At 35.6% G+C, this 12,142-nt stretch overlaps 1 protein-coding gene across 2 annotated transcripts in view; it reads left to right on the plus strand.

Moving 5' to 3' along the window:
* Nucleotides 1-12,142, plus strand: part of LOC129758738 (tyrosine-protein kinase RYK) — a 441,697-nt gene that overhangs the window by 227,972 nt on the left and 201,583 nt on the right. For both annotated transcript variants that reach the window (XR_008740054.1, XM_055756340.1), the window contains exon 7: nt 8,595-8,743. Coding sequence is in view for 1 of the 2 variants with exons in the window: in XM_055756340.1 (XP_055612315.1) it covers nt 8,595-8,743 (149 nt within the window). In the remaining variant the exon portion in view is untranslated. The remainder of the gene's footprint in view (nt 1-8,594; nt 8,744-12,142) is intronic.

The following is a 12,142-nucleotide window of genomic DNA, read 5'->3' on the forward strand; positions in this document are numbered from 1 at the left end:
AGAGGTTCCAAGACAAAATTAATCTTCAAAAATTTCGAAAATCAGTCGAACGTCAATCGAAATCAGAAGAGTATTTTTGTTGAAATTCATTTCAAACTTGTTTTCATTGAATATAAAAAACGATCCTTAGAATCACATATGAAATGAAACATCCAAATTCAAAATATGTTTTATTCAAAATCGTAATTGAAATCAAAATAATTATTAAAAACAAGAATTAAAACAACAATGCACAGTCTGTAGGGAATAAAGTGAAGATAAATATCCCTGATGACATAAACGATAAATGAAAAGCTAAAAGCAGAGATAACAGTGTGGCTTATTTTTCAGGATTTGCCTGATTTTTCGAGGCTCAGCTTGACAAACTGATAAGCCAATGGATTTCCCTGATTGTTTTGAAATAAGCCTCGTTTTGCCTGATTTTTTGCAAATGCGATGAAAAATGGGTAGTAAGAAATTGCAGTAGATACCATTGTTAAAGTTAAAATGTGGAACGACGACCAAAAAAAAGGTCATCACTTTGAGCAAAATTTCCGTTACTTTAAAGTATCCTGATTTTTACTCCACCAGTCCATGATTTTTGAAAAAATAAATGTTGGTAACCTTGGCTAGAAGATTGGGAACACTTATTCGTGAGAGAGCGTTTCTTCTCGTGTCAGGGATGCCGTTGGTTTTTAAAAAAATCAGGATAGCATAAAGAAAAATTCATGATTTTTCAGGACGCCACTTATTCTACTGTTTTTGCATAAATAAGGTCGAAATATAGGTACTTTAGACACCTTGATTTATGCAACTTAGGTGATCAGAAACTTGGCAGGCTTGTAGTTTTTTAAGGAAAAACACCATTTTAATATTATTTGGACCAAAGATTATCATCAATTGAATTAGTAAAACTATTACATTACAGATTTGTTTGAAGTCCTGATAATTTTAATCTAAATTCATTTGAATTGAGATATTTTTTGTAAATCAGGAAAACTTAGTACTTTTTAAAGACCATTTTTTAAAAAATCAGGACAAATCACAACAAATTTAAAAATCAGGACGATTTCTCGAAAATCTGGGAAAATCCTGAAAAATCAGGACACCTGGCACCTCTGTCTCATGTACTCGGAATATTTTGGTTTTTCAGAGCGTTCGTGTAAATGAGAGACAAAAAACTGAGTAGAATTTTTGAACAAGAGCGTTTTACGGGAACCGAAGGGAAACGCAAAAGATAAATCAGTTAACAAACAATCTAATTAAGTGTAAGACGGATCACATTATGTGTAGTGCAAAAAAGAATAAAAAAAAAGTTAAGAAAGCTTTGAAATAGGTCGGTCGGTTTATTACATTAAATCCCCAATTTCCATCACAAATTTATAAAATGATATCAAAAATTTTCTTTAAATTAAGTTTCAATGAAAATCAATAATTTTAACACGTTTATTCCAACTGAAAAGAAAATTTGATGTCAATGAAATAATCAAAGATTTATTTCCAGAATTTCAGTTTGAATCTAGAGCCTTCTCGAAAGCTTGAATTCATATATGGACTTCCTATTGAAAATAAGAAGAAAGAAAACTTCGTTTATCGGAATTGAAAATGGATGAATAATTTATTATAAATATTAGTTATATGGAAAATATAGTTGAAAATTTAAATTTATAAGAATTCAAAATTTGGTTGCTCATTGATGCATAAAATCTAATGTTTTTTATTTTGTTAAATGGCTTACGTAAAAAGGTTTATCATTGTAATGACAATGATTTTCTAGTCAAATTAAAGCTAAAATAGTATTTTTTTTTTATAAATTAAGAATTTGAGGCTAACTGTTCACAAAAACTTATCGCAGACTTGCAGTAAAAAAATCTGCATCATGAGATTATAAGATGAAAAACAGAATAAACACAAATAATCTTATTCTTTTAGTTATTCGAAAAATAGGTTTACACTTGATGATAAACTTCAAATACTTAGAAGAGAAAGTGTATTTAAATATTTCCCAAAAAATTATATTGTGTAGGTAGATATTTAATAATGCTGTTATAAGTTGAGCTTTTTTAACTTCAAATTGATGTTTTTCAAACAATAATTTTTTATTTCTGTTTTTTTTTAATATTATCGAGAACAACACTAATTATTTTCATAGTCTGAAAAAAATATATATTCAGAGGTTAACGTTAAGAGAAGAATCCAATCATAAAAATAAAATAAAAACCAATGTTCAATGATTTCTCGTTTTTTTAGGCTAAAAAGAATCCTCAGATTTGATAGAATAAAAATGATCACTTCTAAATATTATTCTGAAAACTAGTGGATTTGAATATGAATTTATAACCGCTCACCATTTGAGGCCCTTTAAACCAAAAGGCTTTGAATGCAAAAATGGTCTTATGATGATGCCAAACAATTTTTCATATTTCAAACTATCTTTGTGATTTTTTTTTAGATTTCTCCAACTTTTTAACATACATTTGCTCTGACTCCAAATCATAATTAGATATGTTCTTTCGGGTTATCCATAAATTCGGAGAAACCTTGACTTTTGCGTCTAATAAGAACATCTAATTTTATCAAATATATTTTTTAAAAAGCTTTGATTACACTAGTTTACAAAATTTTTAACAAAAAACGTGAACTTGATTGACTGACCAATATTTTTAATGTAAAATCGGGCGCTGAATCCGAAAATGAAATTCAAAAATATCTCAGTAGAACCGTTTATGAGTTATGCTCCAAATATGAAATTTTGAAAAAATAAAAAAAGTTCTTATACTTAGATTAAAATATCTCGGACGGCATAACGCATGATCAACAGTATTGTTGATATTAGTGACTTTATGATAGAAAAAATATAAAAACAATTTTTAGAGAAAATTTTGTTTCAGCGAAAGTTTTAGACTCGATGGTAACATTTAAAAAATCTGATTTTCTTTTGCGCTTCAATGTTAATTTAAAATAATGATTTCAAGTGGTTATTTATCAAAATCGGTTTAAAATTGAAGAAGTTATGGCTTCTTTACCATAACAGTATTTTTTTGTAGTTTTTAATAATTTAACGAACCGCAGTACACTTATCATTGTATAGGAAGAATGAAACATGATAAATCTCACTCGCTCCAAGCCAAAATTATTTATTAGCTTACCAAAAGCTCACATGCCAAATTTCAGGAAGATCTGACCATAAGGAGGGGTTGCTTGAGTCTCAAATGTGAATAAAATTTTAAGGTATTTTGCCCGGGAGGAACGAAAAATACTGGTTTTTCATCAATAACTTTTTTCATCACTAGCCGATTGTTTTTGATGGTTGATTTTCTTAAAGCCTAAGATCAGACAAATATTTCACCCGAAGACTGCAACACGATTGGACTTGAAGTAAAAAAGTTATTTCAAATTACTGTTATGCCGTCCAAGATATTTTCATCTAAGTACCCGAACTTTTTTTATTTTTCAAAATTTCATATTCGGAACATAACTCAAAAATGGTTCTACTGAGATTTTTTTGAGTTTCATTTTCGGATTCAGCGTCCGATTTTACGTTAAAAATGACCTTCAGTTTACTAATTTCAAAAATGCTGTAAACTAGTGTAACATATTAAAAAAAAATTGGGAATGTTTCTAATGACAAAAACATCTCAATAAACCAAATGGATTTTTGTGAAAACTATTGCCTTTTCAACTAATTTATAGGGTTTAGTTGGAAATTATTATAAAATAAAGCATAATTAATTTCAACTGGAACAGGATTCTGAATCTAGGTTCTTCTATAATATTAAAAAGTTGTAAGTGAAAAAAATAAATAAATTTGAAATATACTTATTCACAAGTAAATTGATAAGGGGGGGGGGGGGGGGAAGGTAGGGTAGAATGATCAGAGCCAGATTTTGATATTTCTTGGTGCCTCATAATCGAGTTATTTTTTTTCGTTATCTTCACTCAAATCCAGATTTTGGAAAATAAACTTACTTACTTACTTACTTAATGATCCCGCGCCGATCCTCCGGTGCATAGGGCCGTGGTAAAAGACCTCCACTGTTGACGATCCGGAGCCAGCGTCTTCACCTGGTCCCAGTCAAGATTTTCGTCGACAGTTCGGATTTCAGCGGCTAGGCTTCGCCGCCACGAGTTTCTGGGCCTGCCTCTTCTTCGATGACCTTCTGGATTCCAATCTAGCGCCTCTCTGCAAATCTCGTTTTCATCTTTTCGCAGCGTGTGCCCAATCCATCTCCACTTACGTTCCCGAATCTCGATTTCTAGCGCCCTTTGATGACACCGACGATGTAATTCCTCATTCGAGATCCAGTTGCCAGGCCACCAAGCGCGGATGATATTCCGCAGGCAGCGGTTTACAAAAACTTGCAGTTTTCGCGTCGTCACCGCATATGTGCACCAAGTTTCGCACCCGTACAGCAATACGGATTTGACGTTTGAGTTGAAGATTCGGATTTTTGTTCGTAGAGAGATCTGGCGTGACCGCCAGATGTTTCGGAGACTCGCAAACGCAAATCGGGCCTTTCTGATCCGGGTTTCGATGTCTTTCCTGGTACCACCATCAGGCGTTATCTGGCTACCAAGATACTGGAAGCACTCCACTTTCTCAACTTGTTGCCCAGCTACCATGAAACTGGAGGGATTTCCTGTGTTGATCTCCATCGACTTGGTCTTTCCGACATTGACTTTGAGACCTGCTGCCTTGGAACTTTCGGTGAGGTCGTCGAGTTTGCTCTGCATATCCGGTTGCGTTTGGGCGAGCAAAACAATATCATCAGCCAAGTCAAGGTCGTTCAGATGCTCCATTGTTGAAGGATTCCACGGCAATCCTCGGTTCGGTGCACAGTCGATCGATCCAGTCAGAATCTCATCCATTACGATTAGAAAAAGTAGCGTAGTAGACACCGTCGTGCAAGACCTTGCACGAAAATGCCTCGTATTGTGCTTCGATGAGATGGACTAGTTTCTCTGGGACCCCTCGTCGCCTTAGAGCCGCCCAGATGTTTTCATGGTTGAGTCGGTCGAATGCTTTTTCGAAATCAACGAACACCAGCAGAAGAGAGTCCTGGAATTCGTTGATTTGTTCCAGTATGATTCGTAGTGTTGTGATGTGGTCCACACATGATCGTCCGGATCGGAATCCAGCTTGTTGCCGTCGGAGTGTAGCGTCGATTTTCTCCTGGATCCTGTTCAGGATCACTTTGCAGAGTACTTTGAGGGTTGTACAGATCAACGTTATGCCTCGCCAGTTACCGCACTCTGTCAGGTCTCCTTTCTTCGGGACCTTTACGAGGATACCCTGCATCCAGTCGGCCGGGAATGTTGCAGTATCCCAGATGTCAGCGAAAAGACGGTGCAACATTTGTGCTGACAGGGCAGGGTCGGCTTTCAGCATTTCAGCAGGGATACAATCGATCCCAGGTGCTTTGTTGGATTTCATGTTTTTGATTGCCGCTTCTATTTCAGCCAGCGAGGGCGCTTCCGAGTTGACGCCATTTATGCGACTTACTGTAGGCGCCTCGAGCTGCGGGTTCTGTTGGCCATCGCTATTCGTGACTCGGAAGAGTTGTTCGAAGTGCTCAGTCCATCGTTTGAGCTGATAAACTTAAAATATACAGAAAATCTCACAATCAAACTGAAATGATAAACTCGCGAAAAAGATATTTAAAGAAAATGATGAATTTAACATAAACTAATCAAGCTCAGAAGTATATAACAACTACGTTGAAAAAAATGCTTATAAATAAATATTTCCTGGGGTAGGAATCAAAGTTTCAGAAGTTTGATTAACCGCTCAAGAAGAAAATAGATGATCATTTTTTTTAAATTTATTATGTATACCCTAGTTTCTTTATCTATTGCTTAACATAGTTGATAAAATTTGTTATACATACAGTTGCGTTCAAAAAAGAATGAAATCGCGTGAAGCTGCGCACTCATTTCCAACTTCGACAAGCTATCATTTCTCTCTCGGTTGATATTTTTTCATGAAATTTTCACACAATCTTGTTCAACTACCAACTAACGTTCTGCAAAGTTTGAAGACTGTACAATGACTGGTAACACAAATACGACTATTCCCGTAAAAAAGGGAAATTTGGAGTTGCTTCACTAAATTTGATGTATCTTGTACAGTTTTCATTGAAAAACCTCCAAAATTTGTCAAAAGATGTAAAAATGTTTGGTCTAGTACCAGGTTAAGTTTCGTCAAAATCTATGAACGTGATCAAAAATGGTGCCGGGTAGAAAATGAGGTTCATTGTCGCCCAACAGACGATTTCATTCTTTTTTGGACGGATGTTTATATAGAAAACATCTTTATCAATGTTTTCTTGATTTTCTCTTTCACAAAATAAAAATTTATCAGACAGAATGTTGTAAATTGATAGGAACTTCAAATGTGCTTGGTTTAGGAATAGAAAATGTATCAACAGAGTTCAAAATAAAAAGAACAGTGTTTCAGAAACGACCTGCTAAATATACTGATAAACAAATTTGAAACACAATTAAAGCGAGTATTTTATTCGCTCTTGTGTTTAAGTACCAGTTCTGTTGGAACAATTTCTATTTCTAAAAAAAGCAAGAATGAAGTTCCTATCAATTTAAAAGATTATTTGTGATAAATTTTGATTTTGTGAAAGAGAAAACCAAGAAAACATTGATAAACGTTTTCAATACAAACATCCGTCCAAAAAAGAATGAAATCGTCTGTTGGGCGATAATGAACCTCATTTTCTACCCGGCACCATTTTTGATCACGTTCATAGATTTTGACGAAACTTGGCTTGGTACTTGATCAAACATTCTAGCATCTATTGACCAATTTTGAAGATGTTTCAATGAAAACTGTACAAGATACAGCAGGTTTAGTGAAGCAACTCCAAATTTCCCTTTTTTACGGGAATAGCCGTATCTGTGTTACCAGTCATTGTACAGTCTTCAAACTTTGCAGAACGTTAGTTGGATTGTTGAACAAGATTGTGTGAAAATTTCATGAAAAAATATCAACCGAGAGAGAAATGACAGCTTGTCGAAGTTGGAAGTGAGTGCACAACTTCACGCGATTTCATTCTTTTTTGAACGCAACTGTATATATTGAAAGGATAATGAGAAGGATTGATTGATGATTGATAAAATTTGAACACTTTATAATGAACCGATAAATAATGATGAAATAATTTATTTTAGTACCTGTTGTCTTGTCACATTTAGGATTATGCACGAGATAACTCATATTTCGCTTTCCAAGATGAAGAATATTTTTTAAGATGTGAATTTTTAAATGAAACTTTACGCTGCTAATGATCCACGACATTGAAAAAATCTTTGAAAAACTCAAATTTGTAAAATTTGATTCAGCAGTTGTCGAGATAGAGAAATTTATGTAGATTCCTTTGCGATGCTTTGTGTGTTAAAATTAGTAGAAAAATTTCTGAAAAAGAATATTAAATCATATAGAGATATATTTAAACTTAAACTGCATGAACATTTCAAAAATTTATATTATTTTGATTTCTCTTTTGATAGTTTTAAAAGTGTTAATTTACAACAAATCTCATTTTATACTTCAGATTATATTTGATCTCCCACTTTAAACTTTTGTTTTCACGTTTAATTTTATCAGTACACTCATTCCTGACAAAGCGATGCCAGACAGTCTGATACAATTTATCACCGGGAGAAATGTTCCTTTTTTCTCCATCCTCATGCAGGGGTTAATGTATCAAAAGCAATTTATGTACAGTTGCTTCTAGTCCCTTGGGGAATGGCGAGCGAATGAAAAAAAAACAACCCTCACCGTAACAGTGTAATTGAAAGATATTGTCTGATTGATGGAAATGCACAGGAATTCCTATCGTGATTTAATGATGCGGTTGAGGTGTTGGTGTTTTTTTTTATTTACTTCAGGAAAATTGTTGGTGGTTGAGGGTAATGACTGAGAGTTTGAAGGTGTCAGTGAGTCAAATGATTCGAATTCTATTCCTATTTTTTTTCCGGAAAAATGAATCTGTATGTTTAGTTCGAATATGACACAAACTCAATAAATTACATCACAGGTTGGTATTACTTTCAATATATCCCTCTTATCCCAGGATAAAGATGTCCACTTCATCGAGAAAAAAACAAGAGTTTCAATAACATAGTCATGTTGAAGCATGTGTTACCCCAACAGCTGGAACTAGGACTGGTTTTCGGTTTATGTCTTTTTTCGGTTGTCGAATTCTTCATCCTTCCTTTGTAAAACACAACCAGAGACCATGTTTTGTGGGATGAACATATTTGTCTGTCTTGTCCATATTTTTTCACCGGAATCGGTTGTGTTCGGACGCCCTTTCAGATTTTAATAAAAATGTAATAATCCAAAGTCTTTTTTTAATTAAAATTTTCTCTTTGTAAACTTGGTATGAAATGACTATTCCTAAGAATAACAGTTTTTTAAATTACGACCAGTTGCACATTTTGATACTCATAAACTTTTAAAATAAACTTAATTCACCTTTTCAGCTTTAATGTTTCAAGTCAAACAAACTTAACCTCGCCCATTAATGCATTGAAATTTTACTCATTTTCCCCGTTCCTCATCTTCTGTGTTTGTTTTTCCTTTCAAATCAACTCAACAGCACCAGCTTCACCACAGCTGCATATGGCAGCCATCAGAATGTGTTCATCCGGTTGGATCCCCTGGGGCGACCTCCGAGTGCCAACAGTGGCTCCTACGCCACCATCGCCAGCCTCAGCAAATATCCCATTAGCGAGTCGAAAAAATCATGTAAGTGTACAGTTTATTTTTACTTTAATAACGGTAAGGCTTTAAAAATTAATTACTATAGTTGTCATTCGTAAATTTGAAGAAATCTTAAGTAATGAAATGAAGAATCAACAAAGAAGTATAGAGAATTGCAAAAATATAGATTTCGAGTTAATAACTCCAAACAATTTTTCGCGTTTCAAACTATATTTGTTGATTTTTTCAGGTTTTTAGAATTTTTTGACATACTTTTACGTTAGACGAATTGTACAAATTTTCGAAAATTGTATGGATAATTTTCTCGAAATAAGTTTTTATGCACTTATACCCCTTTGGCTCCAAGGGCCACGGATATGAATTATAAGAAACATAAAAAATGTGACTCAACAAATCTCTGCATGATGTGTATGCTGCTAATGTGGGGTTTTTTCAACTTTGTCAATGGAAAAAAGGATACACAATGCCCCAACACTTGCGAAAAATACGTGAATTTCAGGTTCATCCAACCGAATCGGAGCTTGCCGTTTCTTCGGCTAAATAATCCTTCACCGAATCCAAGGATTGTGGAAAGTTCCCGGCCAACTCGACTACGCGCACGTAAACAAAATTTACTCAGCCATGAAATGTAATAAACACGATTTGGCAGAATTCCTTCCGCCTACGACAATACGCAAGGGTTGCCAAGGTGACGGCTCCATTTTTGGTTTGATTGAGGCGGAAGAGAAATCTGGAAAATTCATTTTTCGGTATGAATCAGCGTAGTAAAGTATGCAATTTGAGAAAGGTAGAGGAGATAATGGCACAAAGAGATCCCCTTTTTAAACAAAAGTACCTATAGTAAATACCTACAGTTCTAAGGAATCGAGATGTTTGATACGTTTGATATGGTTTTCAGCGAACCAGCGGCTTTGCTTAGTGGTCGAAGTTCAAGTAATTTACTCCATCCTTAGATCAAATCCCGGTCATGGCATATATAGTCGAACTAGAATAATCGAGAACTGGATAAGTGAGAAACCTCTTATAGTAATAAAAATCGTCAGGTCCCATGTTTATTTTAGGACAAAACCTTTAAAAGCGAAAATATAAAACCTGGACAAGCGAGAATCTTTTTCCTGAATTGGCTAAGATAATCAAAGAGATTATCATTTTCGAACAGAAGTTTTTATTCAAACTGTCATTCGGCGCTGGCACCAATCTAATATTTATAGTACCAAGGACAACTGATGTTGTAGTACCAACTTAACCCTAATCTGCTCTTGAGTGTCAATATGACACTATTGGAAGCTTGGCAGTTTGAAAATTTATTCAGGTGTATCCAAATAATACAACTTCTTCGGAGACCCTCCGTTCATCGTGTCCAGGGTCACGAAAGGTGCACTCCGCTTCCTGCACGTGCAGATGGCTTGCCAAACCAGGAATTTAATCGAAAATGAGGACATCTTCAGAGTGCGGACATGCTTTGGAACGCTAAACTTATCCTTGGCCGTGAAAAACAGGTTGACGGGGATCTGTTTGAAGTCGGCCTTCACGTATGTTTCGTCGTCCATGACTTTCAACTTTCATCAGCATGTTAAGGTACAACTTCCTGGTACGGGTTTTGGCGGACTTGTTCTGCTTCTCGTCGCGATTAGAGGCCTTTTGTACCTTGAACGTTCGAAGCCCAGCCTTAGTTTTGACCTTCTGGACAAAACTTCGGCTTAGGTGCAGCTTCTTAGCCACATCCCGATCGGAGGCGTTCGGTTTCGGTTGATGGCCCCATCTACGCGGTTGTGGTTTTTGGTGTTGTACGGAATACTTTTTCCTTCACTTCTGGGCTTCCGATCGGTGGTCAATCGTTCCTTGAATCACGTAATCACACGCGACACCGTGGAATTCGTGATTCCCAATATTTTAGCGATAGAAAGATGCGAGAGATCCTTGTTCTCGTGATGAATGCGCAAGATTTCATCACGCACGAGCTGTTTTTCGACTCCATTTCCACGAGTTTTGATGACAGGACTTCGAAACATGCAGGATATAAACAATGCTCTATGAACTTAATCCAACCAAATTTTCATTAAATTCTACCCAACGATTAAAAATTTAGAGAAATTTCATAGTGTGGCAATTAAATAGTGGTCACTGTTTATAAAAGAAATAGTATACGCTCTCTTTCCTACAACGGATTAAGAATGTTCAAGAACCTACCGACGAGCATCAACGACAATATGAATTTAAAATTTTTGAAGAAAATGGCAATACAATACATCGAACAGACTGTTTGAAAATAGGAATAATCCTGACAAGGATCATAAGAAAAAAGTGATGGATTCTAACGAAGAGTCAGATGTTAAATTCTACGGTGATGGACATATGCGGGAGTAAGACGAAATAAGTCGTACAGAAAAACAAAATTAAAAGTAAAATAAAGGGCCCAAATGGGCCTAAGGGACCATCATAAAAAAGCAAGCACTGGCCCCATACCTCACTCCCCACCATAGAAAGCAATGCAAAAATACACTGGTTCGGATTGCCATTTTGGAGACCCGGTTCTGGAATCAATGGAGATCCAAATCCAGACAACTGACTTTTTTCTGTTTCGATTATAATCGTTTTACCATCTTTTTGGCATTCACGACTTATTTAAACGTTGCAGTTGGCGGACAGTTATTGAAAAAAAATTCTCGAAGCACTCATATCTTGATAAGTTATAATTTCGATCAAACAATGCCATCTGAATCTATATATATATAAAAATGAATTTCTGTCTGTCTGTCTGTCTGTCTGTCTGTCTGTTCCCTATAGATTCAGAAACTACTGAACCGATTTGCGTGAAACTTGGCAGGTGGGGGTATTGGAGGCCGGGGAAGGTTCCTATTATGGTTTGAGACCCCTCCCCCTAACAGGAAGGGGGGGAGGGGCCTTCCAAACAATAGGTAATTTTTTGCATAACTCGAGAACCAATCAAGCAAATGGTATCAAATTTGGCATGGAGGGGTATTTGGGAATGGGGAATATTTCTATGAATATAAGGTACCCCTCCCTCCTCTCAGTGGAGTGATAGGAAGGGGGGAGGGGGGCTACCTTACAACTTTTCATATAACTCTAAAACTAATCAAGATATTGGAACCAAATTTGGCATGGAAAGGTATTTTTATACGGAAAATATTTCCAAGATTATTTGAGACCCCTCCCTCTTTCCAGTAGAAAGAGGGAGGGGGCCTCTTTCATATTTTTACACATAACTCAAAAACTAATAAAGCAAATGGAACCAAATTTGACATGGGAAGGTATTTGGATACGAAAAATATTTCGATGATTATCCGGGACCCCTCCCTCTTTCCAATAGGGAGATATAAAGGGGGGAGGGGGCCTTTCTATAATGTTTTATATAACTCAAAAATTATTTAAGCAAATGGAATCGAATTTGGCATGGGTGGG

Source organism: Uranotaenia lowii, chromosome 3, assembly GCF_029784155.1.
Source record: "Uranotaenia lowii strain MFRU-FL chromosome 3, ASM2978415v1, whole genome shotgun sequence".
Taxonomy (NCBI): domain Eukaryota; kingdom Metazoa; phylum Arthropoda; class Insecta; order Diptera; family Culicidae; genus Uranotaenia; species Uranotaenia lowii.